Below are 17,203 nucleotides of genomic sequence, written 5' to 3' on the forward strand. Positions count from 1 at the left end.
CTCAATTGGAGGAAGACAAGTATCTATGTTGATGGGATGGACGGAGGTTGGACGTAGAGTCCATCCAAATTGCAGTAACCGAGGCCGTACGCAGTAGAATGCTGACGCAGGAACATAAACTTACTTAACTGGGGTATAATACATAACTCAAGATGCACTGCGTACGGACAATTGAGGTGTCACTCCGAAAACCCTTGCATTAAAGATACTCGGCACGCGTCTTAGGTTCTAGAAAATAGAACTCATGCAGATAGTATCGGAGATCGACAGTGGGCTTGGTATAGTTCAAATGACACGTCCAAGGGGACAACCAGCTTAAGCCGCAGAACTCTAACAAAATACGTATCTCATATTGCTCTTAGTGTCTCGGTATTGCATTAAGGGGGTTGAAATCACTCGGGAGAACAATCTAGGCAAACACAGTAGCTTCATCAATGTACGCTGTGCAAATACAAAAGAACGCAATGCTATAATCCAGGACATCAGGTAAAAAACATATGACATATCATCGTAAATCGAGAACCGGCTGCTTCTCATATCAGTCATTGACAGGACCAGGATGTTGAACATCAGTACGAGCATCATGCTCGAGATCCATCATCGAATCCCCCAAGTTACCAAAGCCCGGGGGATCGGCTGCACCAATCTCCACTTTAGGATCTGCCTCCATTCTTGAGTTTATTGATGAATTTTCTTTTTCGATCTCTGCAAACGCGTGTTCCTCCAATGGGAAGCCAACGAACGTAGCAACTGGCTCCGATGGTTCCTCCACAAAGGCCGCAGTCTCCTCTTCGATGGGTCTCACCATGACCGGTGTGGGATCTTCATTGTCTCCCTGCAGCACAGAGGTGGAAGCAACCACCACAGACGACTGCGAAGCGTCGGAGATCGGGTCCGCCGAAACGGACGAGGCTAACCCAATTGTTGATGAGGGCGCAGCCAAAGAAAGAACCGGGTGATCGCCCACATCCGCCATCTCCTGGGGAAACAGGCGCAGTTCCGAGTGGGCAGCTCGGGGTCTGAAATCGATCGCGAAGAAGACCACCAGAATGCTGAGAACCACAATGGCAACATTGCGCCGGTCGGCCGCCAGCACTCGGATGTAGTTCACGAGCAGGGTTTGCAGGTCTATCTCCGCAGGTCGTCTCATGGGCTCGAAGACATTCGACCCTTGCTGTTCCTGTCGCATGGTCGCTCCTGAAGCCGAGGACGAGGATCTCTGCGCTGGGAGAGGAGTGTGTCCTCGCAAGCGGGGGTTTTCCAGGCTCTGTGGAAGGGCGCTCACGGGGCCTTGGAGCTGGGAAGTCTGCATGCGACTATTGTTTTGCGAGTCCAGCAGTCTCTTCTCCAGTTCCCTCCTCACCTCCGAGGGTAACCACAGACCAACCTCCACATCGACCTTTTCCATCTCCTTCCAGGCGGCCGCCCAAGCGCCGGCCTTCATGAGCCCATTGGCGGCAAAGACCCGGATCTCCCACTTCCTACTCGCACTTGTCTGATGGACGACGCGGCCCCCGCAGTCGGGACACTCCTCGCCCTCCTCGTCATCCGTCGTCGAGTGGCCCTCCTTCTCCTCGTCCGCGTCATGGCCCAGGAAATGACCATGATCGAGCCGCGGGCGCTGCAGCTCCAGACTCTCCAGTAGCCGCTCCTCCAGCACATCATACATATCCTCCGGATGAGAAATCAGCACGCCCCGGTCTCGCAGCACCCCAGAGCCGACCTTCTCCTCCAGCCGCTTCCACCGCCTCCAGTACTCCGGCGGCAGGACGTCCTGGAGGATCTTCTGGTCCGGGTAGCCCAGGAGGCCAGGCACCGGCAGCGAAGGCGGCAGCAGGTTACAGTGCAGCAGCACAAGCGGGTACTCCTTCTTGGGCTTGGGCTTGCCCAGCGACCCGGTCGGCGAGTAGTACGGGGAGCGCTTCAGCGGCGAGGTGCCCGAGCCGGCGGAGCGGAGGGAGATGTCGGAGAAGCGATGACCGGCTTTCCGCTTGGGGGGCGTCAGGAACTCGTCGTCGCCCTCGTCTTCGGTGTGCATCTGCATTGCACGCACGGAGCTGGGCTTGCGAAAGGCAGCCTCCCGCTGGCGGACCGTATGTAGGATGCGACTGTATCCCTTTGCGTCGCGGTCATCCCAGGCCCGTGGCGTCGACGGTGGGGGTGCGTTGGCGGTTGTTTCGCGCATGACGAATGCCTTGAACCCCTCCATATTGTGCGTAAGGACGGAGTTGGGAATTGAGGACACGGAGGAGTGGCTCGATGCTCGCGAGTGAGTACTGCCGCGATGTTCGTCTTCGTCGTCGTCGAGGAGGTCGCTGGACGATTGTTGGACCGACGATGCCGATGAATTGTACCCGCAGTCCTGCGCTAGATATTCTATCTCCCCGTGGACCTGGCTGGGTTCGTCATAGTGCACGAGGTCCTGCGTGATAGTCGATGCTGTTGCGTCTGGGGGCTCGTGTGCTGGGGAGTATGGGCGGCGGAGATCGGGCTCCTGGGGTTCATAAGGGGGATCCTCCATCGGGAGGTATCTGGAATGGAAGTCTGGCTAGGTAACGAGGATCAATTGGCGGGCAAGAAAGAATGTTTCTTGTGTGACAGCGTAGTGTGTTTGTATGAGGCTTTGGAATGTAAGCAATATATCTCTCAGCATAGCCGGGCTACAGAGGGAACTACCGGCAGTCACTGCGTCAGATCATGGGAATAGACAGTCTGGACGCATGCAGGCACCGAACATGGTATCCAAGACAGTGTGCGGTCCGTGGGAGCGATAGATTGAGAGGTTGGTCTGGAGGTTGGTGATGTTGTCTTTGTTGGCGGTGACGTACACCGCCTCGTCGTGCAGGGCAACCGCCGATGTATACACCCGCATACATGCCATGACGGGACTTGCGACTGCACACTCCTCGTGGTTTGAATGTAGTTAACATTATGCTCATCAGGATTACAAATGGCAGATGCGCGAGGATTTACTGAAGAGCAGGTTTTATATGGAGGAAATATCACGTCCGTGGCGTCGGGGCTGCCGAACAACAGAAGGCAGAAGATCGAGCGAAATGGTATTATCAGTATTCAATACGATTCATCACAAGCAATCATCTATGAGCAACACCGCCTATGATACAGAGTGAATGAGCACGGTCATGCAGCTATTTCAATCGTAACGCACGTCACTGGCAGTCATAAGCATGCTAATGCGAGCTTCATGAACCCACGCTTTAAAGACAGGAAAAATAATCACCATAGGGAATTAAAAGGAGAAAACAAGCCAAGTCCCGTTTCCTCTATTTTCGTAACAACCTCTAGATCCCAAGGAACCGGCCCAAATGACGGCAAGAGCAACACATCGCTAGGCATGGACACATAGACTCGGAAGCTTATATATACGGTAGGGGTAAGGAAGGGGCCGGGCTCACTGCGGGGCCCGCGAAGGACCGTCGCCCGGACTCATCAATGCATAGTTCTGGTTCTCCCCGAAGTAGTTGAGAACGTCCTGTGGAAGGTACTCGAGCCACGGGAGAATCTCCCCATTGAAGTTGAACGGTAGATGCTCCTGTTGCTGAAGGGTGGTCATATCGATGTCTTGGCTTTCGATGAAGATATCGCCAGATTGTGTCGCTACACCAGGGGGGTATTCGGATGGTCTTGGCTGATCCCCGGGCCCTGAAGGGAGATTATAATTATACCCGGGCCCCTGTGCTTCTATTCGGGAGGAAGATGAAGGCATGTTCGGGTTGTATGCGGGTTGGGCCGGTGGTCGGCGAGAGGTAGAACTGGAGTACGAAGTGTTGAGACCTAAGAGAAGGTTCGCATCGGAGGTAGACACTCGTGCGGAATTCAGAGGCGAATATTTGTCCGATCCGGTTGCCGCGGACGAACCCGGCGTTGCAGCGGAGGTTCGCGACGGTTCCAGCGACTGCGCATAAGAACTCGAACTCTGGCCACTGCTTGACGGGACGGGGACGCTGGGATAGCTGTGACTATATTGAGACGAATAGGCCGGGGCTTTGGTGGAGACAGAGTCTGAGTGGGTGGCAGGCATCTGATATAGCAAGCTCAAATTTGGCTGCGATGAGTTGGTAGCTCCGGTGAGAGCCCACCCGATGGCTGGAGGAAAGACAGTCAGAATCATAAGAGGCCGAGCAGAGCTCGTGAAATCGTGTAGACTCACCTTGGCCGGGATCAATTCGAGGTGAACGCTTTCCGTCGGAGAGCACCTCAGCCATTTTCCCGGACACCTCCGAGTCAGCCGGAGCCCCATGGGTTTCTTTTGTTCGTTGCCAGTCAGGCGCACTCTGGGGTTGACCCGAGGGCGTCTCCGCGGCATTTTCCATCTCCTCCGTGGTGTATAGCAGGGGATCAACGATCCCTTTAGCTTTTTGATCTAGGACAGTGAGGATATATCTTGTCCCTTCCCAGTATGTTTCTAAAGCCTTCAAGGCTTTATAACATCGCTGGTAATTTTCCCGGGCAGCCGACGCCAGGAGAATATGTTTGGCAGTTGGCTTTCGGTCAGAGCCACTCGACGGATCCATATTAGGCATGACAAAACCACTGGACTGATTCGCCAACAAAGGCTGGGTAGGGGGAGAGCCAGATCTTGAGGAGGGTGAAGAATAGTATGCACTCTCCATGAGGAAAGCACACGCAGCGATGTACATTGGCTGGCTGGTAAACGGATTCCCGATGAAACTCTTCCCATCAACGAGCTCGGAGAAAGATAGAATGTCGGCAATCGTTTTCGCCGAGGACATCGATAGCTCTCTGCTATTAGGATAGAGATGCTGGATACTGCCGCCGAATGAATTGAGAAGCGTAGGTTGATGAAGCAAGACTATCAATGTATGGAACCACTAGCCATAGAAAGATTAGACACTGGAGCTGCATATGGCGTGGGGGAACCGTACAAAGTGAAGAAGGATGAAATTCGTTCCTTCTTTTGCCTTGACATACGCCTGGAAGTTGGCGGCGTTGAAGTGAAGTCTCGGCGATAGCCGTTGGTATATGCCTGGTTATCCGGGTGATTAGCAATGGAAGAGATGTACCGAGACTAGGAGCTGAATGCAATACCTGTGAGATCACTCTCCATTCCGGCCAATCGTTTGAGCGTGTCGGAGGTAACATGCTTGACGTCTTGGATCCCATTGATGAGATCGGTCACTCGTCCATACAGATGGATGATGCGGATAAGTGGGGGAAATGGTGCAGGCCAGCCATTCGGGAGTAGAGACTCCGATTGCAGAGGAAAACACAGTTCGATGTCTTCGTCCCGCAAGGTCACCGGTCTTCCGGTGCCTGATGATATCACGCGGTCCAGGAAGAAGATGCTCCAGAAGGTGTCGACTCGTTCCCGTTCCCAAGCGCGCTGCTGTTCGCTATAATCCGGTGGTCCTTTCACAGGGCTCTGTGGCCCCCGCGGATCGTCGTATTGTTCCTCGCGCAGTTTTGATGCGTGTCCAGTCATCACAGCATTTGGGGTCACGCCACTTTGACCATAGCTGTATTCGAGTCCCTGTAGTTTCTGCATCCCAAGGTCCTGCGCCATCCGAATGGAAATTCCTAGGTACATCCACAGTCCACTATCACGGTTGGAACCAAATTCCTCATAAGCCAGGAGAAGACAGGCCTGGACGACGGATAACGTCGGGCACGATAACGAATCCACCAATGCGCCCATGGCGCGGTGGGTAAATGGCTGACCCCGATCGGACTTCCGCACGTCCGGTTGGGGTTCTGAGCCATCGATCGACGGAGCTTGAGGCGGGCTCAGCAGCGGGTGGGGAGAAAAGCGTGCAGACAAGGCGCAAACGGCGTCCACGAGCATCGTGTCGACCCTCTTATCTTTCAGGTCTCGCAGAAACCGTTCCCGCTGAAGGAACGGGAAGTTGCAACCTAAATGTGCGAAAAACAGATCACATAGATGCTTGACGAGATTGCTGACTGGGATCGAATCGTCTCTATCGTAGAAGGGAATGGTGTTCGCATCGCGATTGTCACGACCGTCTGCGATGGCGTTGATATGGGCAAGTCCCGCATCGACGAACTTGGGACTTCGTAGGGGGGAGAGAGATTCGGCTGGTAGCTGGGGATCAGCATCTACCTCATTCCGACCACTGTTGATGGGACCGCAAACCTGAGGACAGAGACGGGTTACTCTTACGAGACCCGCGAACTTGAACGACCTGTAGCCCCGTTAAGATCAAGCGCATTTAAGACCGGATGGATCTTCGAACCATTTGTTTGAACCCGGGCACGATGGCCGTGGGGCCAAAATACCGGAAGTATGGGACATGGGTGCGGGCACTGGAGCTTAGCGATGTGCGACCTGCGAAGGAGTGGTCAGCAGGGAAGTTGACCCGAACACTATCCACCGTCCGGGGAGCATACTACTCTCGGGACTTTCCCCCGCGGTCGTCTGTTCGGCTTCTTTGGCTGCGCGCAACGCATCTCTTGACCAGGGAGCCTCTTTCCGTTCCGCTGGTTTCGAGGTCTCGGGGCCTTTATCCAGGCCATCGCGAAGGGGGATCGTAGCCCGTGGAGGGGAGTCCGGGGATCGACTTTCAGCCTTGACGGCAGAGCGTGCGTTGGCGGGATCCGAGGGGCCGGAGACGGGATGAGCGGCGGAGGCGGGTCGGACGTTAGGGGGCTCGCTATATCCTAGGCATACATGATTGTAATCGGAGCATGTTTTGCATACTGGGCAGCGGTGTCAGCGAGGCGGTTCGGCCCACGGGGGAACCGGCGCATGAATCGGTCTAACCTGGTTGTTCGCCGGAGCATCGGATCTTGCGCTTACGACAGGTCCGACATCTGTTTGGGAGAGCGCCGCGGTTAGGGATCGTCCCCGGGAAATCGGACAGAGGACAAAACTCACGCAGCGGTGACTCGGCGGCGTTTGGTCTGGGGCTGACCATCGGTCGAGACGAAGCGAATCTGGCGAGGAGGGGGGATGTTGTTGCCGCCGTTCTTCTGGGGAGAAGGGTGGCTCATTGCGAGCAAATGGTCATCCGTGGTCACAACACATTGGGCAGGGGGGTGGATTTCCTCTCTAAGGCCACGGAACGGTCCCAGAGGTCGAGCCGGAGGGAGTCGCAAAGGAAGGAAGCGGAGAGACCGAGGAACGAGGAGGATACGAGAGCGTCCGACCAAGAGGGAGATCCATGGACGGGGGGGAGATGATGACGATAGAGGGGAAGAAGAGAGGTCAAGAGAGAAGAGGACGATGATGGGAGGGAGAAGGAGGAAGTCAAATGAGGAGGGAGAGGGAGTGAGGCTAAGGTTGTTGGTTCACGATACCGTCGCCGTCGACCTGGACCCCAACTCGGTACGTCGTACTCTGGAAAATTCAAGAAATTGGGGTAATTATGGAATAATTCCGGAAAATATCATAGACGAATTCTCCTAATTAATTTAATATTCTACCACACATGAATCATCAGCTGTACTGCGTAACTATAGCTGACCGCCCAGCAAATGGCGGTCCCACGCGGTGGTAACATGACCAGCTGGTTTAATTTCCCCCCCCAACAGCCTTTGCGACTCCCTCGCTCTGAATGCAGGCATACCCTGCGATGATCCTCGCGATTATGACGACGGAAACAGTCGTCCTGGGCACGTCGACCTGACAAGTCCAGAATACGTACTCTGGACGTACTTGATTTCTCCCCCATGTCTCAGGTGACGCTACCGTTGGCCCATGGGGTCAAAACAGTGGGTATGGTCTTCCTCTCCACATCAACCACGATGAATCAGGACTGACTGATCCAGATCGGATCCTCGCTCGAGCCAAGAATGGCTGGGGGATTTCCTAATCACCTTCAAGAACAGGACTTCCCCCGTTCGGAAACCGTTCCTGCAGGTCCCCGGCCGAGGAATGGAGGCTTTTACCCTCATCGTCGCGAAGCACTCCACGGTCGTGCTGATCCCATCTGGACTCCGGGGATTATGGAACGGGGGAAGGAAAAAAGTGGATGCCCTTCTTCCTGTCCCTGTCTCGCGCGTTCCACATTACCCGGTGTCGGTCCCCACGTTTCGCCGTGTCCTCCGCAACCGACATGGTGGTCGGTCAGTCCTCATTGGAAGGGAAATATCACCCTGGTTCGACTCCCCCGCCGGTTGATTGGGAACGCACACGGACCAGGATGGACGTTCGGTCGACTAAGTGAAATGCGGAGGGTTTCCCATCGTTCGCCTGACAGCGCCTTCATAATCTGGGGATTTCATTCGAACCGTGAACTGATCTGCGTTCACTAACCCAAGTCTAAACCACCTTTTCTACGGAGGTATGCCGCACGGCGTACTCGGACTCTATCCCCCTTCTAAAAATACCCCCGCGTCTCGCCACCCTGCAACAGGAAAAGGACAATCTAGAAGTTGGGGCGCGGAATCTCAATCGCGTCCGTGGTCCGCCCGTACTGAATCCCTCCCAAGCGGCTGATCGGCTTCAACACCTTCAGATCAATCACGCTCTTCGCCTCGTCAATCGCGTCCTCCCGCGCCCAGAACCGGACCCCCTCGATAATGGCCAGCACCCCGGTCTTCTTCCCCGGCGTCTGTCGGCTCTCGAACTCTCGGAATTCCACCAGCTTGCCTTCCACCGACAGGATCGACTCCTTGACGCGCGCCGCTTGCACCACCGAACTCGGCGCCTGGTGGAGTCCGGAGACCGTCCACTCCGACACCCCGTACGGCGCGTTGATGGCGGTCGCGTTGGCCGCCTCGACAAAGTGCTCCGAGATGATGTTGATCACACACTCTTCCGTCTCGGCCAAGTTCTTCACTGTGTCTTTGGCGCTCTCGAGCGAGCCGACAAACCCGACGGCAAAGAGGGGAGGGTCGTGGTTGATGACCTGCGAGTAACTGAACGGGGCCAGGTTGCACGTCTTCCCGTCCTTGGACTTGGTGCTGATGAGGGCGATCGGGCGAGGAACCATCCCCGAGATGAGGATCTTGTAATTGGACGAGGCCGGCCGGCCCTCTTCGTAGGGGTCGATCTCGATGTGGTTTTTCTTTAGGCTCTCGCCTCCGTCGTTGGCGCCGTCGCCTTGCTTCCAGTTCGGATTCGGCGGCTTCGAGAAGGTGACCTCGGTGTCTCGCTTGAAGTCCGGTCGCGACGCCTGGATCTTCTCAAAGTCGTCCCCCGTCTTGAAAAAGGCGGATGTGGTGGTGTTGGACGACATTGGGGCCAGAGGGATGCGCGAAGGGCTGATGGTAGGGAAGAGAGGGGTTCTATAACCACTGCAGAGAATCAGCAATCGTTGCCTCCTCTTTGTGCTCGATCGTCCTGCCCGCAACGGACGACGTCACTGGACTGGCCTCTGCAGCTCGGAGACCGAAAGGGGACGTGGACTCACGATGCTCGAATGGGTGAAGCCAGCGATTTTCGCCAACAATTCCGAACCAGAGAGCGGTGCATTGAGACGATAAGTTTGGACGTTATCGCAAGTTATATGGATCAGTCAGGCAGGCTGCGGCGGGTGTTGAGCCGACGATGACGAGCCGGTATAATGCCACTTGCGGATCATGAGGCCCGTGCTAATTTCCACGGCCTGTTCCGTATAAACCCACCGTAGAAGTGCGTGGAATTACCGTGTGCACTACCGACCTCCGGCCCGATAACAGCAAGTCAGCGGCCGAATTTGCCCCGCAGCAGAGCGCATATGTAATCACCGGGAGTACCTGTAACTATACCAACAGTATACCTACCGGTGACGACTGCCTCTCCTTACTCTTGTAATGACGACGACAAAATAACCATCGTCGCATAATTCTCCTATTTGGCAAACGTCAGACAAGAAAATGCCGACAGTAGACAGCCAGGATGGACGATGTAACTCCAATTACCCCATTCATGCAGGACCCTCATCCAGGACAAGATGCGGAGAACCCAGCAATAGACGGCTCATTTGTCAGACATCGAATCCATAGGTCAGAGCGTGCCCGATAGGTAATGAAAACCGCTGGAGACAGCCTCTCTTATCATCCGGTATAAAGAGGGGTCATCCGGTGTGGTCACAGAGGCAGAGAGACCGTTCTGCTCCCAAACCATCATGGCCCAGCAAGACTACGAGACGTTCAACCTGGGCGACTGGGAGCTCCAAAGCGGGGAGACGCTCATCAACGCCCACCTGGCATACAAGACCTTTGGCGACCCCAGATCACCTGCAGTCGTCTACCCCACGTGGTTCTCTGGCTGTACGTATACCTACCCTACCACATCCCCCGACGAAAAGAGGTCGCATGTCCAGGAGGGGCTGATATGACGTGTGCCATCAAGTGATCTCGGACAACCTCTGGCTGATCGGAGAGGACAAGACGCTCAGCCCTAGGGAGTATTTCATCATCATCCCGGCCCTCTTTGGCAACAGCCAGTCAACATCCCCGACCAACTACCCCGGGGCGGGTCCCTTCCCCAAATGTTCCTTCTACGACAATGTCCGTGCCCAGTATACACTTGTCACTCAGCATCTGGGCATCACGCATCTACACGCAGTCGTCGGCTGGTCGATGGGTGCCGCCCAGAGCTTCCAGTGGGCCACGCAGTATCCGGACTTCATGGATGTCGTAGTGCCGTTTTGCGGATCGGCGAAGACCTCCTTACATAACCAGGTATTCCTGGAGGGGGTCAAAAGCGCCCTGTTGGCTGCGAAGCAGGTTCCTTCCGCGGGCTCGGGTAATGTCGGCCAACTGGAAGCCGGGCAGACGGCGCTGGGCGCTTGGAGTGCGAAGGAGAGGGAAGTCGGCCTCAAGGCCTTCGGTCGAGGCTATGCGGGATGGTGAGGATCCACGAAAGCCGCTGTGTCGACCGGTGTCCTAATCGTGTTCGTGCAGGGGTTTCAGCCAGGCGTTCTATCGGGAGAGGCTGTATGAGACGGTGTTGGGCTTCAAGGACCTAGAGGACTTCATGCAGAATTTCTGGGAAAAATGGGCCCTGTCAAAAGGTATCTTCCACATACTCGCACAATGCCCTTTCAAACTGACCGTCATCAGACCCCGATAACCTTTTGGTGATGCTTCGGACATGGCAGAACGGAAATGTAGCCGCCCAGTGGCCGTACGATGGCGATTTTGAAAAGGCCCTGGGGTCTATCAGAGCGAAGACTTTGGTACTGCCTGGAAAGACGGACCTTTACTTCCCGTGGGTCCCCAGCTCGTTCTTCATGCCAGATGCTAATCATGCTGCAGCCCCGAGGATTCAGAGTATGAAGTCGCATGCATGCAGCCGGGTATTGGCACTCTCCGAGTGTTTCCTTCGATCTGGGGTCGTAAGTGTGCTGCATTCGATGGGGTGCTCTCCTGACATACTGACTGTTTGCTTTGTAGATTGGGCTGGAGGACCAGGAGAGAGTAAGGATGATGTCAAATGGCTTGATGAACAGCTGGCAGAATGTTTGGGTGCAAAGACCTAGGCAATACTCCGTAGTGTTCAGGAATACTGACTGCAAATCATACGATTTTCAGCTTCCAGAAATGACATCCTGCGATTCCCTCGTCCCACCATCCCATCTGTATTCGCGCATCCTCAAACCAACACACATATCCCTTTCTTATTTCCAACCTCGATGGTAGGCTGTAGATACACTTTGGCATTGGCCAGCGCCTATATCCCAATGAAAGCCAGCACGGCTAAGGCTGTCCAATATGAACTATAAGTGTTCCCTGGTTCTTCCATGCGGGAGGACAATGGTGGAGATCACATGACCGCCAAGGCTCCCGACCACATTCGGAGGCAACAGCTTCATCTCTCTCTCTCTCTCTCTCTCTCTATAACCGCCCAACTTGCTTCCCCTTCCCCTCCCTTACTCTCCTTTCAGTTTCCTTTCACAATCCCATCTGGTTCTATATTATTTGATCTTGCTTCCATATTGGCGCATCTTCGTTCACTCCTTTGCTTTAACCTCTCTCCTAAGGTCTGTGGCGGCGCATCAACCTTGCGCCGTTATCGCATGAGCATCTTCCTGTCAGCATGGCAACACCGCCAGTCCGACAGTGGGGTGTGACTCCTCCCATCTCTACTGTCTTGCCCACTTCAGATGAGCTTGCTGCAAATGATGATCTGATCGCGGAACTGAAGCTTCAGAACAACTTTGAAAGTCCCGCGGAGACGGAGCAAAGGTAAGAGGATTGCGAATGGCTTCTCTCGATTTCAGCTGTCGCTAACCCTATCACTATGTAGGAAAGAAGTACTCAAGCTCCTACAACGGGTGACGATCGAATTCGTCAAGGTTGTCAGCCGGAGAAAGGGATTGTCGGAGGCCGCGGTGGAGGCCGCCGGTGGAAAGATATTCACCTATGGAAGTTATCGGTTGGGTGTCTATGGACCTGGTGAGTGCTACAGAGCCCTCCGTCCCGTCAATATGATCTTGGACTCATATCAATCTCTCAAAAGGATCGGATATCGATACACTAGTTGTTGGACCCAAACAAGTTCTGATCGATGACTTCTTCCTTGATTTCCCTCCCGTCCTTGAGAGATTGGCCCCCCAAGGGGCTATCGAAAAGATGACCCCGGTTCCAGATGCCTACGTGCCGATTATCAAACTTGAACTCTCCGGGATCAGTATCGATCTGATTTTTGCCCGTCTGATCGTCCCGTCGATTCCCATCAACCTCGATCTGAAGAACAACGACTACCTAAGAGGCTTGGACGAACGGGAAGTCCGTTCGTTGAATGGGACTCGGGTGACTGATGAAATATTGGAACTGGTACCCCAGCAGAAGACTTTCCGGCTCGCCTTGCGTGCCATCAAACTCTGGGCGCAGCGTAAGTTGTCCAGCCCAAGGCTCGCACCGCCCTCTTCCGGCTAATCTCATTGTTCCAATAGGCCGTGCCATTTACTCCAACATTGTGGGCTTCCCAGGTGGTGTCGCTTGGGCTATGCTTGTCGCCAGAGTGTGCCAGCTTTATCCGCAGGCCACTGGCTCCGTTATTGTTGGCAAGTTCTTTCGGATTATGAACAAATGGGCTTGGCCCCAACCGGTACTGCTAAAGCCTATTGAGGACGGGCCGCTTCAGATCAAAGTCTGGAACCCAAAGGTCGGTTTATCCCTTGCAGTCCGTCCCCCAAACTGCGCTAATCGAGTCAATAGATCTACCATGGCGATCGATTCCATCTAATGCCTATTATCACACCCGCTTATCCCTCGATGTGTGCCACTCACAACGTTTCTATGTCGACCAAAAATGTCATTCTTCGGGAACTGCAGCGTGGAGGTGATATGGTAGATAAGATCTTCATGAAACAACTAACCTGGAATGATCTTTTTGCCCGACACTCATTCTTCACGAAAGATTACAAGTATTATCTCCGCATCACCGCGACGAGTACAACAAAAGAGGCAGACTCGGTATGGTCAGGTCTGGTGGAGTCCAAAATCCGTCATCTGGTTGGAGCCCTGGACAGGAAGTCAACTATTGCCGTTGCTCATCCATTCCCCAAAGGATTCGAGAGGATTCATATTGTCTCTAGTGAACAGGAAGCCGAGGCTGTCAAAAACGGTTCGACCGCGTACCAAGATAAAGGACAGAAGACACAGATGACAGACGAGACGAATGACCCTGCTCATCAAGCTGCCGCACAGAACCAGATTGAGAAACGTGAGGTGGCTGACTCTGTCGAAGCGAAACCGAACGGCGAAAGCTGGACTATCTACACCACGACATACTATATCGGCATGGAGATGAAGCCCCAGCCACCAGGTACGCTGCTTACTTCCCCTGCATGATTCCACTGACTTTAGAAGGCCCGGGCAAGTCGTTGGATATTTCCACCGATGCGCAGATATTCAAATCCACCTGCACATCGTGGCCTGGATACCAGCCCGGTATCAACGACATCACGATCACCCATGTTCGCAAGTGAGTTTTCGATGTCCCGGGTGACCTGTCCAGAATACCTAATACAGTTCAGTTTCGATCTTCCCGATGATGTCTTCCAGCCGGGTGAGACCCGGCCCACAAGACCCAAGAAGAAGGTCATCAAGAAGACCGAAGCCACAGCCCAGAAACGTGGCATCGAGTCATTAGACGTAAGTGCACGCAAGAAAGCCAGGGTGGATCACGCACCGTGAGCCCCACACAGGATTCGAAGTTTCGAATGCAACATGAAGCTCGAGGTCAGTATCCGGGTATGACTGATATCAACTATTCGTCGAACAGGAGTCTTCGCTTCCGACTGCCAAACGCCAGGTTTCGTCGAACGGCATTCAGAACACAGCAACGCCCGCATGAGCGCTTAATAAGACAATCAACAATCGCGCCGGGGCCGGTCCCCACATTGCGATACCAAACAGAGCAGCGATGGGAGATACCCCATTTTGGCCATGTAGTGACGGGCCAGGACCTCCCGCTGATTGATTGGGTGGCCAGTTGAGAGGGTTAGCTCACCCATTGCGATGAAACTAACAATTGAGGCCGGGAGTTCAAGGTTGGTTCTTTTTCTTTTCCTCTCCTTGTCGTTTCACTTCGAGAATATCCTCCTACATACGTGGACGTGGTCATCTTTCTTTACCTTTCACATCTCGAGTTGCTATGCTAGCGGCGTCAGGATCCTGGATTGGGGGTGCATGTTTGCATTAGTCGAGGTGGAGCGCTCTGTTTCCCTTGAATCTTCCCAGCATGACGTGCAGCAGATGTCGAGTCTTTGGGGTCATACTGCAGCTGGCTCGCAACTGTACATATCGCCTTGGTTGTTCAGTAGTCCCAGTGTACCCTCCCATTAGATTTAGTCAATGAATTTGCACATTCCAGTGGCCTACGGGCCATCAAAAGTTCTTTCTTTTCGTAACTGCTACCTACACAGGCTGCCGCTTCTCTGCGCTTTCGATGGTATCCGTACATTGAGTGAAACTCTCTACGTAGGTAGGTTTGGCATTTAGGCTGGAAAGTGTTAGAAAGTGAAGGTTCAGCGGGCTAGGCATTTTAAATGAGACATTATTGAATTACTAGAATGTTCCTTAGTGTCTTGATATCGTAAGTGGAAGATGTTTGTCAATGCCAAACATCCGGACAACAACTGCCACGGCAGCATACAGCACAAAGAAGTGATAACCCAAAGACCAAGCATAAACCCACTCCAACGCCCATTAAAAAATGAATAGAAGCAAATGAGGGAATGTGAACCCGCATTACAGAGCTAAAAGCGATAGACATCATCCTAGGCACAAGCGCAGAGAAAGAAAGCGCTGCCTGGCAATTCCGAGGACGCCATTAAGGAAAATGAGAGAAGTAAATAGGCAATTCACAAAAGTCGGACAGTTTCACACGGACATCCCTTGGAGCTTCTGATATCGACCTTCGCCATGTGCAAGGGCTAGCGCGGTAGGCTGGTCCGGATATCGTTCTGGGATTGAGTTATGAGGGAAGATATGGGCATGCTTCGAAGCGTCCATGGCGAATGCACTCGAGCTGGCATGGGCGAAGAGGTCCAGTTCGTCTGTACTTTCGTCACCGTGGGCGAGAATGGCATCGAGCACGTTGCGGAACGTCACGGCGAGCTGCTCGGCATGTGCTTCGCCTAGGCAGGCGCTGGAATACACGATGGAGCAGGTGGTGGCATCCTCGGCGACGGTGATCTTGACGATCACGTCGTATTGTCTGGTCATGTCCATCTGGCTGGGATACGACGAGTGCGTCGAGAAGGGCATCGAGCCCTGGATCGGCGACGTGATCCCCTCGCCGGAGGGTTCGACGTATAAGCAGGTGTTGAAGAGCCGCTGGCCCTTGTAGCCGGCCAGACGCATGGTGGCCGGGATGGAACCGGTCTGGAACGCGCGATGGCGAGGGGACCGGCTGTTGTTGAGCCGGAGACGACCCAGGATCGAGCTGTCGAGGGGGAAGCGGATGCGATAGATGGACTCTTCTTCCAGCACCAGGGTGCCGTCGAAGGTGGAGTTCTCGCGATACCCGAAGACGACGTCGTCGCTGGCGGCGAAGCGGCTCAAGATGGAGGCCCAGACCAGCTGGAAGACGTTCAACGGGGACACCCCATTCTGGTGGCAGAAGCTGCGGATCTCGCGGTCTCGGTCAAGGGCTATCGGCGCCGTCTGCTTCTTGGTCTTGTCCTTCTTCTCCTTGGTTGTCAGCTGGGGGAACAGACAGGGGCTGCTGCCCGCCAGGTATTTCCTCCAGTATTCAGCTTGGGTGCGCATTTTCAGCGTCTCTTCCTGGCCTGGCTGGCACGGATGGTATATGCGCCTTGATGGGAGCAGCCTTCTTGTTTCTCGGAAGGAGGGAAAAGAGTTTAAAGACCGCAGCAGCAGATGAGGAGACGACGGATCGGGCGTTTCGTCTCAGCCACGGATCTCAGGATACCTCATGAATTCAGCAGATCATTGGATATGGGCGATCGTTTCCCTTCTGATTTACACTTCTGCTAGGATCGGGTGGGGGGTTTGGCGTCAATTAGCCTTCATCAGGTTTCGTCTGGTGCTCCATGACCTCTCACATCGGAGCAGCGCGATGGCAGTCTTATATAGTCTCAAGATGGTCGAAGGGATTCCTCCGAAATTCGGTGGATAAGGGACTTATCAAATAATCCCTTGGAGAATGGGATCGAGGAATGTGTCCTGGGAAACGACCTTTCCCCCTTCCTCGACGTACCATGCATGGATGCATGTGTGTACACATGCACGGACCGATACGCCGTACACAAACAGACACCACCCTTTCTCACCGACTCTTGGGATTTCATTACATGAATGCTTCCGCAGTGAACGAGTCAGATCCAAGCGACTGTATCGAGGGCCGTCCACGCGAACAGAAGTTCTCTCCCGCTTCGACGGAGCAGGTCCACTTGGAACCGAGTGCTCCGTCAGAGAGAATAATCAATGTTTGCTTTTGGACTGAAAGCGCAAGGAGGTCAGCTCCACCCTGAGGAATATAGTTGGCCTCCTTGCGAGTCGTCAAATTCCGGGCCTCCCCGAAAGGGACGGGGATACCTACATGTTATGGTGTAGATACAGGACACCTGGCCCGTGTTTCTCAGATGCCACAGAAGCCATTCACGATAGCAAGAAGCCCGGCATGTCCGTGGCTCGTCAGGCTCCGGCTCGATAAGCGATGCGCAGATCCCATCGAAGAAAAGATCTCAGTGGGTCTTGGGATACAGCGGGTCCCGCTCGTTTCAAGGACCTGTGCCGAAGGAGGGTGGGTGGCTTGAGCGGATTGCGGTCGCTGAATGTGAGGAGACCACGTCGAAGGATT

The 17,203-nt window shown here is 54.3% G+C and overlaps 7 protein-coding genes across 7 annotated transcripts; 3 read left to right on the forward strand and 4 right to left on the reverse strand.

Annotated features, from left to right (window-relative positions):
• Positions 1-342: 342 nt before the first annotated feature.
• BDV59DRAFT_24028 (uncharacterized protein) lies at positions 343-2,775 on the reverse strand. Its single transcript, XM_073696032.1, has one exon. The coding sequence runs from the start codon at positions 2,519-2,521 to the stop codon at positions 539-541; it is 1,983 nt and encodes a 660-aa protein (XP_073548561.1). The 5' UTR covers positions 2,522-2,775; the 3' UTR covers positions 343-538.
• Positions 2,776-3,070: 295 nt separating this feature from the next.
• On the reverse strand, positions 3,071-7,415 carry BDV59DRAFT_177164 (putative C6 transcription factor). Its single transcript, XM_073689575.1, has 9 exons — positions 6,875-7,415; positions 6,761-6,810; positions 6,388-6,696; positions 6,234-6,325; positions 6,134-6,182; positions 5,071-6,075; positions 4,908-5,008; positions 4,172-4,853; positions 3,071-4,107 (listed from the first exon to the last, which is right to left on the reverse strand). Exons 1-9 carry the CDS (start codon positions 6,988-6,990, stop codon positions 3,413-3,415), a joined length of 3,099 nt encoding a protein of 1,032 aa, XP_073548562.1. The 5' UTR covers positions 6,991-7,415; the 3' UTR covers positions 3,071-3,412.
• Positions 7,416-7,551: 136 nt separating this feature from the next.
• BDV59DRAFT_24035 (uncharacterized protein) lies at positions 7,552-8,310 on the forward strand. Its single transcript, XM_073696033.1, has 2 exons — positions 7,552-7,714; positions 7,768-8,310. The coding sequence occupies exons 1-2, from the start codon at positions 7,697-7,699 to the stop codon at positions 8,251-8,253; spliced, it is 504 nt and encodes a 167-aa protein (XP_073548563.1). The 5' UTR covers positions 7,552-7,696; the 3' UTR covers positions 8,254-8,310.
• Positions 8,310-9,878, reverse strand: BDV59DRAFT_24175 (flavin reductase family protein). The gene is made up of 2 exons (XM_073696034.1): positions 9,844-9,878; positions 8,310-9,772 (listed from the first exon to the last, which is right to left on the reverse strand). Exon 2 carries the CDS (start codon positions 9,177-9,179, stop codon positions 8,367-8,369), a length of 813 nt encoding a protein of 270 aa, XP_073548564.1. The 5' UTR covers positions 9,180-9,772; positions 9,844-9,878; the 3' UTR covers positions 8,310-8,366.
• Positions 9,879-10,049: 171 nt separating this feature from the next.
• On the forward strand, positions 10,050-11,408 carry BDV59DRAFT_201566 (homoserine acetyltransferase family protein; the record flags this gene model as incomplete). Its single annotated transcript, XM_073693834.1, has 6 exons — positions 10,050-10,194; positions 10,277-10,775; positions 10,831-10,940; positions 10,990-11,137; positions 11,185-11,264; positions 11,323-11,408. The coding sequence occupies 6 exons, from the start codon at positions 10,050-10,052 to the stop codon at positions 11,406-11,408; spliced, it is 1,068 nt and encodes a 355-aa protein (XP_073548565.1).
• Positions 11,409-11,740: 332 nt separating this feature from the next.
• On the forward strand, positions 11,741-14,826 carry BDV59DRAFT_177213 (polynucleotide adenylyltransferase). Its single transcript, XM_073689576.1, has 8 exons — positions 11,741-12,114; positions 12,176-12,324; positions 12,389-12,763; positions 12,825-13,036; positions 13,090-13,699; positions 13,744-13,858; positions 13,911-14,028; positions 14,159-14,826. The coding sequence occupies exons 1-8, from the start codon at positions 11,966-11,968 to the stop codon at positions 14,228-14,230; spliced, it is 1,800 nt and encodes a 599-aa protein (XP_073548566.1). The 5' UTR covers positions 11,741-11,965; the 3' UTR covers positions 14,231-14,826.
• Positions 14,827-15,161: 335 nt separating this feature from the next.
• Positions 15,162-16,354, reverse strand: BDV59DRAFT_24250 (uncharacterized protein). Its single transcript, XM_073696035.1, has one exon. The coding sequence runs from the start codon at positions 16,147-16,149 to the stop codon at positions 15,259-15,261; it is 891 nt and encodes a 296-aa protein (XP_073548567.1). The 5' UTR covers positions 16,150-16,354; the 3' UTR covers positions 15,162-15,258.
• Between the last annotated feature and the right edge of the window lie 849 nt (positions 16,355-17,203).

The sequence above is a fragment of the Aspergillus ambiguus genome (assembly GCF_047715705.1).
Source record: "Aspergillus ambiguus strain CBS 117.58 unplaced genomic scaffold BDV59scaffold_13, whole genome shotgun sequence".
Classification (NCBI taxonomy): domain Eukaryota; kingdom Fungi; phylum Ascomycota; class Eurotiomycetes; order Eurotiales; family Aspergillaceae; genus Aspergillus; species Aspergillus ambiguus.